The sequence below is a fragment of the Gossypium hirsutum genome, chromosome D05, assembly GCF_007990345.1.
Source record: "Gossypium hirsutum isolate 1008001.06 chromosome D05, Gossypium_hirsutum_v2.1, whole genome shotgun sequence".
NCBI classification, from domain to species: domain Eukaryota; kingdom Viridiplantae; phylum Streptophyta; class Magnoliopsida; order Malvales; family Malvaceae; genus Gossypium; species Gossypium hirsutum.
This window is the reverse complement of record NC_053441.1, coordinates 587,657-607,577: the sequence shown is the minus strand read 5'-3', so window position 1 is coordinate 607,577 and position 19,921 is coordinate 587,657. Positions and strand designations below refer to the sequence as shown.

The 19,921-nt window shown below is 37.6% G+C and overlaps 2 protein-coding genes across 2 annotated transcripts; one reads left to right on the top strand and one right to left on the bottom strand.

The window, feature by feature from the left end:
- Positions 1-2,555: 2,555 nt before the first annotated feature.
- LOC107907480 (probable xyloglucan endotransglucosylase/hydrolase protein 23) lies at positions 2,556-8,762 on the top strand. Its single transcript, XM_016834876.2, has 4 exons — positions 2,556-2,765; positions 7,777-7,852; positions 7,939-8,134; positions 8,226-8,762. Exons 1-4 carry the CDS (start codon positions 2,556-2,558, stop codon positions 8,614-8,616), a joined length of 873 nt encoding a protein of 290 aa, XP_016690365.1. The 3' UTR covers positions 8,617-8,762.
- Positions 8,763-17,932: 9,170 nt separating this feature from the next.
- On the bottom strand, positions 17,933-19,166 carry LOC121217412 (nicotianamine synthase). Its single transcript, XM_041092983.1, has one exon. It carries the CDS (start codon positions 19,083-19,085, stop codon positions 18,222-18,224), a length of 864 nt encoding a protein of 287 aa, XP_040948917.1. The 5' UTR covers positions 19,086-19,166; the 3' UTR covers positions 17,933-18,221.
- Between the last annotated feature and the right edge of the window lie 755 nt (positions 19,167-19,921).

The window sequence follows — 19,921 nt, the reverse complement described above, 5'->3', positions numbered from 1 at the left end:
CTTCAAAATTAATTTTTTTGAATGCAATAATTTTTATTTAGTTTAAGAGTGTAAAAAGTCTTTAAATATTTTTAAAATAAGTAATTAAGTCTCTCTTTTTTTTTTTCACTCAATTGAGCACTTTAACTTTTCAAATATATAAAAAATGCCTTCAAACTTCTTAAAGAAAAAAGTAATTAAGCTCCTAATTTTTTTTACTCAGTTGGGTGCTTGAATTTTCAAATTGCATAAAAAAGCCTTTAAATTTTTTTTAAAAAGTAATTAAGCCTCTGCTTTTATTAAAAATTTTAAAAAAAATTATAAACAATAGATTTTAGAAAAATTATTAAATTTTAATAAAAATATAAAAAATTAAAATTTGTTGAAAATTAGAATTTTTTTATAAAAATTGTAAAAAATAAAAAAAAAATATAAAATTTTATAAAAATCATAAAAAAATTAAACCCCTAACTTTCCCATGTCTGGCATGAAAAACATATTTTTATAGGCTAAAGGCCTTGGATACTTAGTTACGAAATAGCATATATCAATCAATGTAACTTCCCAGAATATAATCGAAAATTAAATAAAGAAAAAGTTTGTCAGAGGTTAAGGAGATCTAGAGTTATCATTATTTGTTTATAATATAATATCCTGGCATGCACGTACTCGTAATTTATTATATATTTCAGTATGGGAAGGAACGTGCAACAAAGATACATACGACAGATATCTGTCATAAGTGTTGCCTACTGCCAGTTAGCAAACCAAGCTGTAAAAAGGAGAAGCATTAACTTTATGTATACTTTATTTTGCATGTCTGTATTTCCAAAGGTTGGATACTCCTTTATTTGATATGTATTTATTATATATATAATAGCTATTTAATCAAGTCATAAAAAAGCTCCATGTCCTTTACATAAGATTTCAACTACCCTTTTAGGGGTCACTCATTGTGAAGCTTTCATTATCAAAATTGCTTTATAAATTTACTATTATAATTTTTTTTGTCCTGATAAGATTATCTAATTTACAAGTTAAAGAAACTTTAGTTAATATATAGTTGGTTAGTTTTATTTAATTTTAGAATGAGTAATCATATGGGATGCATGAGATTTCAGTAATCCACTTAACTTTCCTTTGTAAGGGATTGAAAACTAATGGTAGACTGTGACTAATGTTTTTAGGTTCAATAATCGACTAGCCCGGAATATTTTTTGGGCCTACCTTCAATGGTGGACCGAAATCGTAAGTTGGCCTTTCAAAGTTTGGGTGATAGATTTAAGGAACGAATAGGGAATTGGGCTGTAATCTTATAGGCCTGACGCCCATGTCCTTTTTGCAATTTCATGCTATTTATTTGTTTTTAATAACTACAACTCAAATATATAAAAGAAAAGTATAATCTGGGACAGGAGACCATGATAAATTTAGACGTGCTCATACCATGAGCGGACTCAACCGGCATCGTGCCAGTCAAACACTGCGCCGTTCCATTTCCAGGCTTCCCATTTTGCCACCACTAGTTTTTGCATATTCAATATTCAATTTACGTTGTAGGGTGTGTTTGGTTATTGGTTTAACGGAAAAATGGAATGATAGAATTGAAATTGGTAAGCAAAAAAAGGAGGGGCGAATTTTTACTCAATTTTATACCTATTATGTTGATAGAAATATCATAATTTTATTATACATTTAATATTGAAATTCAATGTTAGTTTAAATAAATAGTTAAAAATAAGATTGAATTATATAAATCATATAAAAGTTATACATTAATTTACACAAATATGAACCAAAAAACTACATCATTAAAAATGAAGTGAATTTAATTTTTTAAATTTTTTATGGAATAAATGCATTCATATAAATATACATAATGTCTCTTCTGGCAATCTCTGTATATCAATTAGTCGCAGAGCATTTCATAGACCTTAAATTGATATATTAATAGAAAGAAACCATAATATATATTATGGAGTTGACCAACAACACATAGGTGAGGGGAGGAGAGGTTGGTAACTCTCAAGTAAACGCGACAGTTTAGATTCCTCAGACCCTTTCTTTGTAAAAATGAAAACCGCGTTTGCTTATTTCATACTAATTGATTATTAATGGATTTATTTTTTATTTAAAAAAACGTAAGTAAGTTAATTTTGGTATGTTAAATAAAAGAATAAATTGATTTTTTGTTAAAAATTTCATCTATTTGTACATTAAATAAAAAAAATATGTAATAATAGATATGGATGAAATTTCTTAACTGTGACTAGTGCTTAAATTTTTTTTTAATTTACCTATTTTTAAGTGAAAGGAGAAAAATGTAATTTAATTTTTAATACAGGACCTCTATGATAATTTTACCGCTCAGTGCGTATAGTAGTTGCTGCCACATCCAGTTATTATTCTACTATTATATATCAATTCATTTTGACCTAATGAACCTCACAAATCTCGCCTGCCTGCCATCTCTATGCCCTCCCTTCCATATAAATACTACCCCAATCCACCATCAAGTTCAAACAACAGCAACAACCTGAACCATAATTTTCAAACGAGAATTTACATCAACCAATATGGCTGCATTTCATTCCCCTTCAACTGCATCCATTGGGATGGTTTTGTTGTTGCTCATCGGTTTCTCGATGGCTGCTTTTGCTTACGGTAACTTTTACCATAAATTCGACGTCGTTTGGGGAGACGGCCGTGCTGTGATTCAAGAAGGTGGGGACCTGCTTACGCTGTCTCTTCACAAAACATCTGGCTCTGGGTTCCAATCCAAGGATGAATATGTTAGAAATCAAACCCACTCCAAGCATAATCTAGAAGCATGAGACGTGGAGCAATTTTGTGCCATGCAAAGTGCTGAAATTTTAGCCATACAAAGTGCTCCATTATTGAGATGTTTTGTGGCTGGAAATTAAGTGGATTAATAGCCACATTTGTTGTCACTTTATCAGCCTATAAATAGAGGCTTGAACTTGTGTTGTAATGAAGAAAAATGAGAAGAAAAAAGAAATAAGAGAAGCAACGTGAGTGAGAGTGAGAAGGTTAGCAAACCTTGAGTGAGTTAAAATCTAGCAGCAGCTAGACTATCTAGTCATTGAGAAAATATTTGTAATCTTCGTATTGTAATATATTGAGTGTGTAATAAAAAGTAAATCTTCGGCCCATCACGTTTCCAACAAGTGGCATCAGAGCTACGGTTCGGAGCTTGGTTCGGAGCTTGGTTCGTGTCCGGTTCGTGTCCAGTTCGGAGTACCTTTGGTGTTCATCTAACAAGTCGATATGGGCGACGTAATTCAGCTACAAGTTCCACAATTGACGAAGACAAATTATGGAAATTGGAGCATTCGAATGAAGGCTTTGCTCTGTTCGCAAGATTGTTGGGAGATCGTTGAAAAAGGATACATCGAGCCCGGAGATGCCGCTACAGAAGCAGCTTTATCAAATGACGCTAAGAAGGCGTTACGAGAAGCACGAAAGAAGGATCAAAAGGCCTTGAATAGTATCTTTCAAGGTATGGATGAATCAACCTTCGAGAAAATATCAGATGTGAAGAACGCGAAGAATGCATGGGAGATTTTGCAAAAATCATTTCAAGGTGTAGAAAAAGCTAAAAAGGTACGCCTTCAATCACTTAGAGCTGAATTTGAAATGTTAAAAATGAAGAGCTCCGAGAATATCGATGACTATGCCAATCGTGTAAAATCGGTGGTAAATGAAATGAAACGAAATGGAGAAACTCTTGACGAGGTAAGAGTGATGGAGAAAATTCTACGGTCACTCACACGCAAATTCGAGTACGTAGTCGTTGCCATCGAAGAATCAAAAGATTTGTCAAAGATGTCGCTCGAAGAACTTGTAGGTTCTCTGCAAGCCCATGAGCAAAAGATGAAGCTAAATGAAGATAGTGAAAATCTTGATCAAGCCTTGCATAGCAAGTTGTCCGTCGACGACGGAGAAACAAGTAATAATTTTAGCCAAGGAAGAGGAAACCGCAGAGGATACCGTGGAGGCTACCGTGGTGGAAACAGAGGAGGAAGAGGATCACGAGGACGTGGAAATCAATCATATGGGAGATATCAAGAAAATAAAGATTATCAAACATCCAACCGTGGACGTGGATCTAGAGGTCGTGGCCGAGGCAGATTTCAAGAAAATAAATCTCAGGTACAATGCTACAACTGTAACAAGTATGGACATTTCAGTTACGAGTACAGATCAACACACAAAGTGGATGAAAGAAACCATGTAGCAGTCGCAGCAGAAGGCAACGAAAAAGTGGAATCAAGTGTCTTTCTCACTTACGGAGAAAATGAAGATCGCAAGAGAAGTGTGTGGTATCTCGACAACGGTGCAAGCAACCACATGTGTGGAAGAAAGGAGCTGTTCACAGAATTAGATGAAACAGTTCATGGACAAATAACTTTTGGAGACAACTCACATGCAGAAATCAAAGGAAAGGGCAAGGTTGTTATAACACAAAGGAATGGAGAGAAGAAGTACATCTCAGACGTTTACTACGTACCAGCTTTGAAGAGCAACCTGATCAGTCTTGGTCAACTCCTAGAAAAAGGATATGAAGTTCATATGAAAGACCGCTCACTCGCCATCAGGAACAAAAGTGGAGAATTAGTTGTTCGAGTTGATATGACGCGAAATCGTCTTTTCACCCTCGACATCGAGTCTGGAGAAGTAAAATGCATGAAGACGGATCTGAAGAATGAATCATGGTTGTGGCACTTAAGGTACGGACATATCAGATTTTCTGGCTTGAAGCTGTTGTCGAAGACAAATATGGTGAATGGATTACCAAGTATTAATCATCCAGATCAACTGTGTGAAGCCTGTGTCAAAGGAAAGCAGCATAGGCAGAAATTTGAAGTAGGAAAATCTCGAAGAGCTAGAAGACCATTGGAAATTGTACACACCGACATATCTGGTCCGTACGACATTGAATCACTCGGTGGAAACAGGTACTACCTAACTTTTATTGATGATTATAGCAGAAAATGTTGGGTTTATTTTCTCAAAGCAAAATCAGAAGCCCTAGAAAAATTCAAGGAGTTCAAAGCAATGGTGGAAAAACAGAGTGGTCGATATTTGAAGATACTCAGATCCGATAGAGGAGGCGAGTATACTGCAAAGCTTTATGAAAGTTTCTGCAAGGATCATGGAATCATTCATCAGTTAACAGCCAGACGCACTCCACAACAAAACGGAGTTGCAGAAAGGAAGAATCGGACAATTCTGGATATGGCAAGAAGCATGATAAAAGGTAAACACCTTCCGAGAACTTTCTGGGCTGAAGCCGTTGAATGCGCAGTTTATCTGTTGAATCAATGTCCAACAAAAAGTGTAAGACACAAGACACCAGAAGAAGCATGGAGCGATCACAAGCCAAGAGTTGGACACCTCAAAATTTTTGGATGCATTGCATATGCACACGTTCTTGAGCAACAGAGGAAAAAGCTTGACGATAGAGGAGAGAAGTGTATCTTTATAGGCTATGACAAAAGAAGTAAGGCCTACAGACTTTATAATCCTCTTACTAAGAAATTGATTATCTCAAGAGATGTCGAGTTCGATGAAGCAGATTACTGGAGATGGAGTGAAGAAGAAAAGAAAGTGGAAGGATTATTTTTCAACGAAGACGACAATGATGTCATCAACCAAGAAGAACAAAGCGATGATCAAAGTCCTGGTACAACAGCCCCTTCGTCACCAACCAGCAGCAGCGGAAGCAGCAGCTCAGATGAAGCACCCACAAGAACACGGAGTTTCAACGACATCTACAATTCTACGGAACCTGTAGAGACGCAGTTCGATTATTCACTATTCTGTCTCATGACAGAATGTGATCCAGTGACATACGAAGAAGCAATTGAAGACAATAAATGGAAGAAGGCCATGGACGAGGAGATTGCTGCAATAAGAAGGAATGACACGTGGGAGCTAACAAGTCTGCCAGAAGGACATAGCCCGATTGGTGTCAAGTGGGTGTACAAGACGAAGACCAACAAAGAAGGAAAAGTAGAGAAATACAAGGCAAGACTAGTCGCCAAAGGCTACAAGCAAAGACAAGGAGTGGACTATGATGAAATATTTGCTCCAGTCGCAAGAATAGACACAATTAGGCTTCTCATAGCGGTCGCAGCACAATACAAATGGAAAATCTATCAGATGGACGTCAAGTCTGCATTCCTGAATGGCTACTTGGAGGAGGAAGTCTACATAGAACAACCACCTGGATATAGCATACAAGGAAAGGAGGACAAAGTCTACCGATTGAAGAAAGCTTTGTATGGATTGAAGCAAGCCCCAAGAGCATGGAACACAAGGATCGACGAGTACTTCCGAAGAAATGGATTCATCAAAAGCCCGCACGAGCACACCCTGTACACAAAGAAGAATGGATATGGAGATATCATGATCGTATGCCTATATGTGGATGACATGATCTTCACCGGAAACAATCCAGGTATGTCTGATGATTTCAAGAAAGCTATGACTAAAGAATTTGAAATGACAGATATCGGTGAGATGTCATACTTTCTTGGAGTCGAGGTGAAACAAATGCAAGATGGAATTTTTGTCTCTCAAAAGAAGTATGCGGAGCAGATTTTGAACAAGTTCAAAATGAAGGATTGCAAGCCAGTAGTCACGCCAGCTGATCCAGGGATGAAGCTAAGTGTTGATTCGACAAGGGAGTCGATAAATCCGACGTTGTTTAAAAGTCTCTTTGGAAGTTTAAGGTATTTGACAATCACACGACCAGATATTACATATGCAGTAGGATTGGTGAGCAGATTCATGGAGAAGCCGAAGCAAGACCACTTAATTGCCGCAAAAAGAATTTTGAGATATATCAAAGGTACGATGAACCATGGTTTATTCTATACCCACTCACAAGATTCAAAATTAGTTGGCTACTCAGATAGCGATTATGGGGGAGACTTGGATGATCGGAAAAGCACTTCCGGATATGCATTCCACATCAGTTCCGCAGTTTTTTCATGGTCGTCAAAGAAGCAACAAACAATTGCTCTCTCAACATGTGAAGCAGAGTATATGGCCGCAGCAACTTGTACATGCCAAGCAATGTGGTTGAAGAATATTTTGGGAGAAATAGGTGTTTCAAATGAAGGTCCAATTACCATCTACGTTGACAACAAATCCGCTATATCACTTGCCAAGAATCCGGTGTCGCACAGCCGAAGCAAGCACATCGATACGAAGTATCATTTTATCCGAGAGCAAGTGAAAAACAAAAACGTGGAGTTGGTCCATTGCAGGACAGAAGATCAACTGGCAGATATTTTCACAAAGCCGTTGAAAGTGGAGACATTCAACAAATTCAAAGAGAAGCTCGGTATGAAAGTTGGGTTTGAGGGGGAGTGTTAGAAATCAAACCCACTCCAAGCATAATCTAGAAGCATGAGACGTGGAGCAATTTTGTGCCATGCAAAGTGCTGAAATTTTAGCCATACAAAGTGCTCCATTATTGAGATGTTTTGTGGCTGGAAATTAAGTGGATTAATAGCCACATTTGTTGTCACTTTATCAGCCTATAAATAGAGGCTTGAACTTGTGTTGTAATGAAGAAAAATGAGAAGAAAAAAGAAATAAGAGAAGCAACGTGAGTGAGAGTGAGAAGGTTAGCAAACCTTGAGTGAGTTAAAATCTAGCAGCAGCTAGACTATCTAGTCATTGAGAAAATATTTGTAATCTTCGTATTGTAATATATTGAGTGTGTAATAAAAAGTAAATTTTCGGCCCATCACGTTTCCAACAGAATATCTATATGGAAAAATCGATATGCAGCTCAAGCTTGTCCCTGGCAATTCAGCTGGCACAGTTACTGCCTACTATGTAAGTCTTCAAGTTTCTTTTCTTCATAATATGATTTAAATGGCACTAGTTATTTTGCGAGACCAATATAAACATGTGTGCTACGGTTATCCTCCAAAGGTGAAGCATGGGATGAAATAGATTTTGAATTCTTGGGGAACTTAAGTGGACAACCTTACATTCTCCATACTAATGTATTCTGCCAAGGCAAGGGCAACAGGGAGCAGCAATTCTACTTATGGTTTGACCCCACTGCAGATTTCCACACCTACTCCATCCTTTGGAACCCAGAGCGCATTGTGTAAGCAATCGAAATTCGAAACCCTCGATTTGCATTATATATTTCCTGCAAAATTTGTTAATTTCCATACCTTGTTTACTGTATATCTCAGGTTCTCTGTGGATGGCATCCCTATTAGAGAGTTTAAGAACTTGGAGTTTCTTGGCGTTCCATTTCCTAAGAATCAGAAAATGAGGTTATATTCTACGCTTTGGAATGCCGATGACTGGGCAACTAGAGGTGGACTTGTGAAGACGGACTGGAGTCAAGCCCCTTTCAAAGCTTCCTATAGGAACTTCAATGCCGATGCTTGCGTTTGGTCATCTGGTTCATCTTATTGCAGCTCAAACAAAAATGCATGGTTTTGGGAAGAGCTTAATTTCGCTAAGAAAGGACAGATGAAATGGGTGCAAAATAATTACATGGTCTATAATTACTGCGAAGACACAAAGCGATTCCCCCAAGGCCTTCCCACAGAATGTACCTTTGCCGACATACTCTAAGAACATATAATCTACGCGGAATTTGAATTCCCAGGAATTGCATTTCCTGTGTCGATCGGTTAAATAAGTTCACTTCTTGATGTGTGTGTTTTTTATTTTTGTTTCTATACTTTTTTCTGCTATTACTTATTATTTAAAATTTTGAAATAAAGGCTTTGTCAATTATTTAATATTAATTTAAATTTAACATTTTTTAATATGATATTTATGTTATTTTTTGTGTTCAATCTATTATGTATATTTGACAAAAATTATATATTTTGATACGACATAAGATTATTAGAACTGTTACTTCTTTGTGGCCCTATAAAGGCTTATTAAAGCTTGAATTCGCCAAATTTTTATCTGAAATTCTCCGACCTTTCAAAAATCTCTTTCTCTTCCATTATTACAACAACTATGTGGAAACTGGAGTTAGCCCGTTTGGAATATAGAATTCTCAGCGACAATGGTGTGGTGCAACCGAAGAAAGTAGCGTTCGTTGGTTCGGGTCCAATGCCGCTCAACGCCTTTGTAATAATAATTATGGCGGAATTGACCAAGTCAATAATGTAAAGTTATTGGAATTTTTCGAGTCTCTTACTTGAAGATAAAGAAACCCAATTTGTTCTAAGCAGCAAACATTAATTGCAAAGTTAATAATAAATAATCGAATTACCATATAATGGATTCAGTTTCCAAAATTGAGACATCATTTATAAGCAGTATAGAACTATACTGAATTATTTATAGTATTGCATCTCCTCTTACTTTCTTTAAGCTCTCCTCTTCCCATAAATCTCCCCTTCTCTGAAAACCCTAATATTACTGTTATTCTTAGCCAAACCTTTTCGTAAGATTAAGTTTTTTATTTGGTGAAGAGAAATCCCCGTATATTTTTCTTTTTCTTTCTTCTCTATTACTTATAAGTTATAAATAAAATGGAAGAGATATTTCTTGAAAATCTGATTGACCCTCAGATTGATGATGATCATACCCTCAAGGAGTTAACAGTTTTTGCTTTTAATACTCAAGTTCTTAGCCTTCAGTATCTTTGTGCTGTGCTCCATAACTGCAACTATAAAGGTTTACTCTTACTTTTGAGTAGCTCTGCTGGTTTGGGTTTTTTTTTCTTTTTTTTTTCTGTATGTATTTATTGTTGAGATTTCAATAACTAAAGAGTCGGGAAAATTGAGGTAATTCGATTGTTTCAGTAGACGAGAGCATGGAGTTTAGGGTCATGCAAGAAGCGTCTCCTATATATTATATATATATTGCTCATCCTCAGCGACAGTTTTGATTATGATAATGAGCATTGGATCCTGCTTTATAATATGATAGTTAATTATTTTCAGTTTTATATATATACTTAGATTAAAAGCACCAAGTCTTGGTTTGATGAAGTTCCTTGAAATACGGGATTTAGGGTTTTTAGGGATGGTCTTGACATGTAATTATTAAGTTTTATTACAATCAATTTTCTGCTAAATTTGATTTGCTTGTAGTTCTTTTCGCCGAAAGATAAACATTCAAATTGCTTTTTTTTGTTGTTCTTCGCTCAATCCTATAGAACTATAGGATTATATTATTTATTTTCAACAAAATAAGATTATATGATTTATTCATTACTTTTTTTTTATCAGTACGTAACGATTATGTCTAAGTCGGTTGTATTTTTTGTTAAATTAAACGTTGATTTGCCGGTCGGTTTTATCAGTTTGATTTGAATCTTGCAGTTAAATCAGCATCATCCGCCGTTGAAGTTATAGAGATACTGCGTACAAACAAACATGGAATCGACATTGTGCTTGTCGACGTCGATACTGCTGACTTGAATGCTTTTAAAGTTATGGAGACTATTGGACTTGAAACGAACTTACCGGTGATAAGTAAGCTTTTAGTTTCCTTCAAATCAAACCATCTAGGACCTGATATTTTGTTTGCTTGCAGTTCTAAGTAGTAATCAAGTTGGCCGTGGTGCATATTTTGTAAAAATGCAGTGGTAACAGCAGATAGCAACCTGGAAAACATAACCAAGGGATTAGCTCATGGGGCAGTAGATTGCATCATTAAACCCTTTGAAATGGAGCAAATCAAGAATACTATTCAGAGCCATGTTGCTTCTAATAAAACAAGGGGCCAATATTTAAATCCTTTACCAGTTTCCAATGCTCGTATGGCAGTTAAAGATGCCTGTTGTTCTAGTAAACTGAAGAAAAAGAGATTGGCATGGAGCAGGGAGCTCGATGCAAAGTTTGTAAAAGCTGTTCAGATATTGGAAAAAGGTAAGTACCAGTTATAGCCAATAGTTTCCCGAATAAGAATATTTAAGTATATTCCTTGAAACTGAGATTGTTTGTTTAACTAGGATCTGAAAATGTGCATCCAAAGAGGATACTTGATGTTATGAATGAACCAGGAGTCACTCGGGCACATATTTCTAGTCATCTTCAGGTAATGTAGAATGTTCATAATATTGTTGGTTGTCCCATATTTATATATATGTTCCAATGATCCTGATATTTTGTTTTTTCTTTGGTTTGGTTTTTTACTAGAAGTATAGACTAGCGTTGAAAAAGCGCAAAGCTGACACGAATAAACAAGGCTTGGAAGTGGAACCAACTAATTATTGTCTTAAAAAAAGGGAAGTTGGCAACTTTAATGCTGATCGTCGTCGTCTAGCCGTTCAAAGCTTTAATGGGGTAATGTCACCGTCTAGCAGCTCGCCGGATCCGAAGAAGCAATCTCAATCCCTTGTTTATAGTTGCATAGATGGTCATGGCCCAGAGTTTCAAACGCCAGATTTTTACTATAATAATCACTGCTTAGAAACGAATATTCAGCCTCATAATGTTGAATCCGAGCATGTTTCAGGGACTACTACTCTGTCACCATACTTCAATGGTGTGGACACCAAGCCTAGTATTATTAGCAGTGCGGCGGTTTATCCATTCCCAAATGCTGTATTTCTGGAACCTGAAGCAAATATAGCTTTCCATTCCCATTTCGATGCTATTTCCGTCCCAAATCCACTTTATGGTACTAAATTGTCATTCAATTATCTATTCCCATCACTTGGCTCAATCGTTAGTTGTTAACATTGGTATCTCAAATCCATGCAGGGTTTACAATAGACTGTTCAACTGATGTGCAATACCCAAGTTCCACGGTTTTTGCCAGAAATAGCGAGACCCATGCGGTGCAGAATGGCACAACGATATCAACATCCGATACTAGTTCCTACCATTATGTTAAACCTGAAAATGAAGTCTCTGAGACGTATAACAGCCAAATCGAGTGTAGTTTGTTCGAGGAGGAGAGCTTTGATTGGTATTCTCTGTTAGATGATCAGTACCTTTCTAGTTTAACATAAACTAATATAATTGTCAAAATGCGATCAGTAGCTACCTACCATGTTTATAGTCTATACATATAGGACAAACTTCAATATGTATATAGGCCAAAGAAACTCCCCTTACCCTTTTCTTGTATTTTTCTACAATTATATAACATATATATACAAATACTAGTTATGCACCTTTACTGTTTTTTTTTCTTTAATTTCCTTAACTAAACTTATAATGTGGACATATATTCATATTCAGAAGTGTTAGCTATTAGACAGTGGAGATGATGCCACATGGCAACCATATAACGGAGGTCCATCATCCATGAAGAGAGTACCAACATGCATGTATTAACATGTCTCCTGTATCTAAAAACTTTAAAAAAAAATAAATAAAACAGATAACAAAATTTAACCCACTTGTAAAATAAACTACTTATATTCCATTTCCAAATAATAACACAAAAAATTGTGCCCTTTTAAAACCGTGTAGTCAGAGGAACGTGATTTCCGTAAGCCAAAATTATATTAACTAATTATTAATTAGAATATGTTTCCCTGCCTTTTAACAGTTCTTTTTTATGTCGTTTTACGAACCGAGTATTATACTAAACCCAATGTATGAAAATGACGTAATCCATGTTAAGAAATGGCTTAAAATTGGTAGTGGATTGTTGTTGTTGGTAGTGGGTTGTTGGTGGTAGTGGATTAGTGGATGGTTGTTGGTGTCCATTTTCAACCACAAATCTTTGCCAAAGTTTTGGACAATTATGTCCTTGAACTCTCTTATAAATAGAGAGGTTCATTAGCCATATTCATTATCCCAAACCAAGAGAGAGCAAAGCTTGTTCTTTGAAAGCTAGGATTTTAGCTTTCGGGTTTTCTATAGGGGTTGAGAGTTGTGAGGTTCTCGGGTTGTGTCTTGAGTGTAAAACACTTGTAATCTTCATCTTGTTATAGTGAAATTTCTTTTCGCCTCTGCCCGTGGACGTAGGCATTAAAGCCGAACCACGTAAATCCTTGTGTTCACTTTATTTTTCGTTCCGGTCAATTTACTTGTAGTCATATCGGAGTTCTCGAATCGATCCTTTCCGCAACAAATTGGTATCAGAGCGTAGTTGAAGGAGTGATAATATTTTCTGAATTGCCCTGTGACTGCAGCTTTGTCTGATCTTTCACATCAGGAAGAAAATATTATCATTCATTCAAAGGTTCCAAATTATGGCTACAAGTGTTTCATCGACTAAGTATGATGTCGAGAAATTTACCGGGAAAAATAGTTTCAGTTTATGGCGCATCAAGATGCGGGCAGTGCTGGTTCAACAAGGATTGCTAAAAGCATTGTCTGGTAAAGATAAATTACCAAGCACGCTTTCGGAAGAGCAAAAGGATGACATGCTAGAAAGAGCACATAGTGCTATTCTGCTATGTCTAGGAGATGAAGTGCTACGAGAAGTAGCGGATGAGAAAACCGCGTCCGGTTTGTGGCTCCGGTTAGAGAGCAAGTACATGACGAAGTCATTGACGAACCGGCTCTACCTCAAGCAAAGACTCTATGCCCTGAAGATGGAGGAAGGTACACCTGTTTCCCAGCACCTGGATAAATTCAATTCCATTATCATGGATTTGAATAATATCGATAACAAAATCGATGATGAGGACCAAGCAATAATTGTTTTGTGTTCTTTGCCTCCCTCGTATGAGAATTTTGTTGATACAATGATGTACGGTCGTGATGACCTGACTCTAGAGGAGGTGAAAAATGCCTTAAGTTCCAGTGAGTTGAGGAAGAAAATCACTGGTAAGGTGGTCGAAAACAATGAAGGCGAAGGCTTGGTTGCTCGAGGAAGATCCAAGGCAAAGGGTGGAAGTTCAAGTAAAAGCCATCCTAGATCGCAGTCCAAGAAGAGAATACAGTGCTACTACTGTAAGAAGTACGGGCACATGAAGGTAGATTGTCCGAAAAGGAAGGAGAAATCAGAATCACAGGAGCAACAAAATGATCGTGCGAATGTAGCTGATGCAGATTCTTCAAGTGATGCCGAGATCGTTCTTGCAGTATCCGACTCTTACGCTGGTGGGAGATGGATTCTTGATACGGGAGCTACATTTCATATAAGTACTTCGAAAGATGCATTCTCAACATACGAGAAGCATTCTGGATCAGTACTAATGGGAAATGACCACGCATGTCAAGTCATGGGGATTGGCACAGTTCGTATAAAGATGTTTGACGGTATTGTTAGAACTCTAACTGATGTTCGGCACATTCCAGAAATGAAGAAAAATTTGATCTCTTTGAGTACGTTGGACAAGAAAGGCTTTCGGTACTCTGCTGAAGGTGGAGTTCTCAAGGTATTCTCGGGTGCTTTGACTGTGATACGTGGTAATTTGGAGCGGGGCCTTTACTTCCTCGATGGTTCCTCGGTTATAGGTGTTGCGGGAGTGTCATCATCAGATGATCTAGATTCTGACACCACGAAGTTATGGCATATGCGGCTCGGGCATATGAGCGAGAGAGGCTTATCGGTGCTAAGCAAACGAGGATTATTGTCTGGGCAGTGTACAGGAAAGTTGAATTTCTGTGAGCACTGCGTATTCGGTAAGCAGACTCGGGTAAAGTTCAGCACTGGGATTCACAAGACAAAAGGCACAGTGGATTACTTCCATTCTGACCTTTGGGGGCCTTCTCCGACAATTTCTAAAGGTGGTTACAGATATCTGCTTACCTTTATCGATGATTACTCGAGAAAGGTTTGGGTGTATTTTCTGAAGAGCAAGTATGAGGTTCTCATCAACTTCAAGAAATTTAAAGCTTTGATCGAAAATCAAACAGGAAAGAAGATCAAGCGATTCCGGACGGATAATGGCTTGGAGTTTTGCTCAGGTGAATTCAATGAGTTCTGCAAAAATGAAGGAATAGTGAGACACCGCACTGTTCGTCGAACACCACAACAAAATGGAGTTGCAGAACGCATGAATAGAACTCTCTTGGAGCGAGCTCGTTGCATGCGATCAAATGCTGGGCTCGGTGAAGAATTTTGGGCTGAAGCTGTTAATACTGCTTGTTATTTGGTTAACAGATCTCCGTCAACAGCTATTGAGCTGAAGACTCCTGAGGAAGTATGGTCTGGTTCTCCTGCTGATTACTCTGGTTTAAGAGTGTTTGGCTGCCCTGCGTATGCTCATGTAAATGAGGGAAAACTCAAACCGAGGGCGAAGAAATGCATATTTCTTGGATACGGCCAAGGGGTGAAAGGATACAGGTTGTGGTGTCCTGATCCGGTTTCGTCCAAGTTCATCATCAGCAGAGATGTGACTTTTGATGAGTCATCCATGCTTCGATCCACCACAAATTCCCGGGAAAAGGAGGAGTCAGATAGAATGGGAGATCACGGTGTTGAGAAGCAGGTGGAGTGTCAGGTGGACGCTCCAATTCCTACGGAAGGTACTTCAGTCCAGGATGATCAAGTTGAGGTGCAAGATTCCGATGAAGATGAGTCACCTCAAGAAAAACCATATAGCATTGCCACTGGAAGAACGAAGAGACAAATCAAACCAAATCCGCGTTACGCTAATCTGGTGTCTTTCGCGCTCAGTGTGGCGGAGTCCATTGGTATAGAACCTTCCAGTTATAATGAGGCTGTCACGTGTGATGAGTCGGCACAGTGGGCAATTGCTATGAGTGAGGAGATAGAATCTCTTCACAAGAACCATACTTGGGAGTTGGTTAAGCCGCCAAGTAACCAGAAGATAGTTGGTTGCAAATGGGTCTTCAAGAAAAAGGAAGGCATCCTAGGGGTTGAAGCAACTAGATTCAAGGCACGATTGGTTGCTAAAGGCTTCACTCAGAAAGAGGGGATTGACTACAATGAAGTTTTCTCCCCAGTCGTAAAGCATTCTTCCATTCGTGTATTACTTGCCATGGTGGCCAAGTCTGATCTAGAACTTGAGCAGCTTGACGTAAAAACGGCGTTCTTGCATGGTGAGCTCGAGGAAACAATCTACATGCGTCAACCAGAGGGTTTTACAGTTCCTGGTAAAGAAGACCATGTCTGTCTATTAAAGAAGTCTTTATATGGATTGAAACAATCCCCAAGGCAGTGGTACAAGCGGTTTGATAGCTTCATGATTCAGCATGGTTACACAAGATGTGACTATGATGCTTGTGTCTATCATCGGAAGCTCTCAGATGGTTCGCACATTTATTTGTTGCTGTATGTTGATGACATGTTAATTGCTTCCAAAAACATGTCGGAAATCAACAAGTTAAAGTCGCAGTTGAGTGGTGAGTTCGAGATGAAGGATCTGGGTGCTGCCAAGAAAATTTTGGGCATGGATATTCACAGAGATCGCAAGGCGGGCAAGCTTCGTGTGTCGCAGAAGAACTACATTGAAAAGGTTCTTCAACGCTTCGGCATGGATAAAGCGAAAACTGTGAGTACTCCGTTGGCACCACATTTCAAACTCTCTGCAGAGTTGTCACCACAATCTGATGAAGAAAAGCAGCAAATGTCTCACATTCCATACTCGAGTGCAGTTGGAAGCGTGATGTATGCAATGGTTTGCACTCGTCCAGACATTTCACATGCAGTTAGTGTGGTCAGCAGATACATGAGTTGTCCTGGCAAGGAACACTGGCAGGCCGTGAAATGGATTCTCAGGTACTTGAGAGGTTCTGCAGATTTATGCTTGGTATATGATCAGAGTGACTGCACTAGCAGTGTCACGGGCTATGTGGACTCTGATTATGCTGGAGATCTGGACAAAAGAAGATCTCTGACGGGTTATGTTTTCACTTATTCTGGAGGAGCCATTAGTTGGAAAGCTGTGTTACAATCTACCGTAGCCTTATCTACGACTGAGGCGGAATATATGGCGTTAGCAGAAGCAGTGAAAGAAGCATTGTGGATGAAAGGTCTAGTAAGCAGTTTGGGTTTACAACAGGATTTCACTGTTGTATTTTGCGATAGCCAGAGTGCCATACATCTGACTAAAAATCAGATGTTTCATGAACGGACCAAACACATTGATGTCAGATATCATTTTGTTCGGGAACATGTTACGCAAGGTGACATTGTTATCAGCAAGGTTGCTACCGAGAAGAATCCTGCAGATATGTTAACTAAGGTGATCCCTGCATATAAGTTCAAGCATTGCTTGAACTTGATAGGTATTCGGGATTGATTAGCGCCAGAGAGGCGTTTGGAAGAGGTGATCCAGTTCGAGGAATTCACTATGATGTTCAGCTTGGTAAATTTCAAGCCAAGGTGGAGATTTGTTAAGAAATGGCTTAAAATTGGTAGTGGATTGTTGTTGTTGGTAGTGGGTTGTTGGTGGTAGTGGATTAGTGGATGGTTGTTGGTGTCCATTTTCAACCACAAATCTTTGCCAAAGTTTTGGACAATTATGTCCTTGAACTCTCTTATAAATAGAGAGGTTCATTAGCCATATTCATTATCCCAAACCAAGAGAGAGCAAAGCTTGTTCTTTGAAAGCTAGGATTTTAGCTTTCGGGTTTTCTATAGGGGTTGAGAGTTGTGAGGTTCTCGGGTTGTGTCTTGAGTGTAAAACACTTGTAATCTTCATCTTGTTATAGTGAAATTTCTTTTCGCCTCTGCCCGTGGACGTAGGCATTAAAGCCGAACCACGTAAATCCTTGTGTTCACTTTATTTTTCGTTCCGGTCAATTTACTTGTAGTCATATCGGAGTTCTCGAATCGATCCTTTCCGCAACAATCCATGTATAAAAGAAATATGCAATCCCCTTCCCTTTGCATTATTTATATTTATATATTTATCAAAAATTAATTCCATTTTAATTTTGTAAGTCAACTTATATAAGTTAATTAAAAATTTTAAAATTAATTCAACCATTAGAACCAATTTAATTATCAGTTCGAATGAATAACTTATTAAAAACATTAAAAAATAGAACAATCAGTTCAATAATCAATTTAACTAAATTAATTAATCTGAACTAATATTTTATTTCCTGGTAAACTACGCTGGTAAATTTAAAATTATTCATGGAAAAAGAGAAACATACATTGTTAAAATATACTAAGAAGACATATCAATTCCTTTAACAAAATGGAAAAGGAAAAGAAAAAAAAAGTAGGAAAATAAATACAAACACACCATTCTTGAAAACAAGAAATTAAAAGAAAACCACAACATCAAGCACAGGAAACAAGAAAATTTAGAAAAATCACAAACATAGTCTCCACGCCACAGTGCCCTAATTATTCTTGGATTACAGAAAATAGAAATGAGATAATTAGTTATCAAAAAAGGGCTTCCTCACGAGTACAACCGAGTTGATCACTTCATTTGTGGGATGAAAAACTGAAAGAACCTCAAAACCAGGCAAGTCCACTTCGTCCACTTCAGGGTATAAAAATGCTCTAGCTCCATTAGCACTCCTCACAAGCAAATACCCTCCTGCTTTCATGTGCTTCCTTACATGCTCTATAATCTTTAATTTCCGGTCTTTCCTCATCCCAACTAAAGCTGCCAGAAATATACAGTCATATTCCATTAGCTTCTCTTTTACCTCCATTATGTCACTTGTCACGAACTTCATCCTCTTCTCGAACTCGTTATCCGAAGCAACAATCCGACGAGCCACGTCGTTCGCCACTTCATCTATGTCATAGTTGTCGAAATGTGTAGATTTCATGTGATGGGTTGCCATTACAAAGGAAGTGAGCGGCATTGGACCCGAGCCAACGAACGCTACTTTCTTCGGTTGCACCACACCATTGTCGCTGAGAATTCTATATTCTAAACGGGCTAACTCCACGTAGTTGTTGTAATAAGGGAAGAGATCGAGATTGTTCAATGGTCGGGAAATTTTGGATATAAATGTGGCGAATTCAAGCTCTAATAAGCCCTCTGCATGGCCACAAAGAAGTATGAGATTCTCACGCACTGCTTGTACGTCCTGGGGTATGGCTTTAATGTCTATATTTGAAGGAAGGGTACATAATTTGACGAGGTGAGAGAAGAGGGTATTCACTTGCTTTGATGGCCTCAATGACTCGAGCTTGGAAATCCTATCGTGAATTTGGATGACCCGAGCGATGAGGATTTCAGCCGGAATCTTAGTTTCAAAGTTGGATTGATTTTGAAGAGAAGCCATTGATGAACACACACACAAAAAATAGTGGATTGGAGATTGGATTACAAAGAAAGATTTAGACAACTGTAGGTGCGTAATTATTGTCTCGTGGATAGAGGGGCTAGCCGTTTCAAGTACTTATAGAGGAAGAGATAGTTAGCTTAGCAAGCCTAACAAAAAATATAGGGTAAACTACAAAAATGGTCACTTTTGTTTGCCTTAAATTACATGTTAGTCACTTATGTTTGAAATGTTATGTTTTAGTCACTTATGTTATTGTTTTGTTACGAAGTGGTCACTCTACCGTTAAACTCCGTTACCTCCTTAACGACAGTCCTACATGGCAGTCTAAATGGGTTTTAAATGCCAACTTGGATGTCTAGTTGCTAGGATAAAAATAGGTTTTTAATTAAATAAATTTAATTTGGACTACCACGTAGGAAATCCAATTTGGCATTTAAAACCCATTTGGACTGCTACGTAGGATCACTGTTAGGGAGGTAACAAATCTTAACAGTGGAGTGACCATTTCGTAACAAAACAATAACGTAAGTGACTAAAACGTAACATTTCAAACATAAGTGACTAATATGTAATCTAAGGCAAACAAAAGTGACTATTTTTATAGTTTACCCAAAATATATTAATGTGTTGGTCAATACCGGCCTCATGCTTCATGCCATCGTATCTAAAATAGCATACATTATATGATGTGGATAATAAATTATATTAGTAGAGATTATTAGTTGTAAAATATATTTTCAAATGTCATAATGATAATTTAAGTTGGTAACATTTACATTTTTTTAATTTATATTTATTTGATTCTTTTTGATATATTGATGACCAAATTTTGT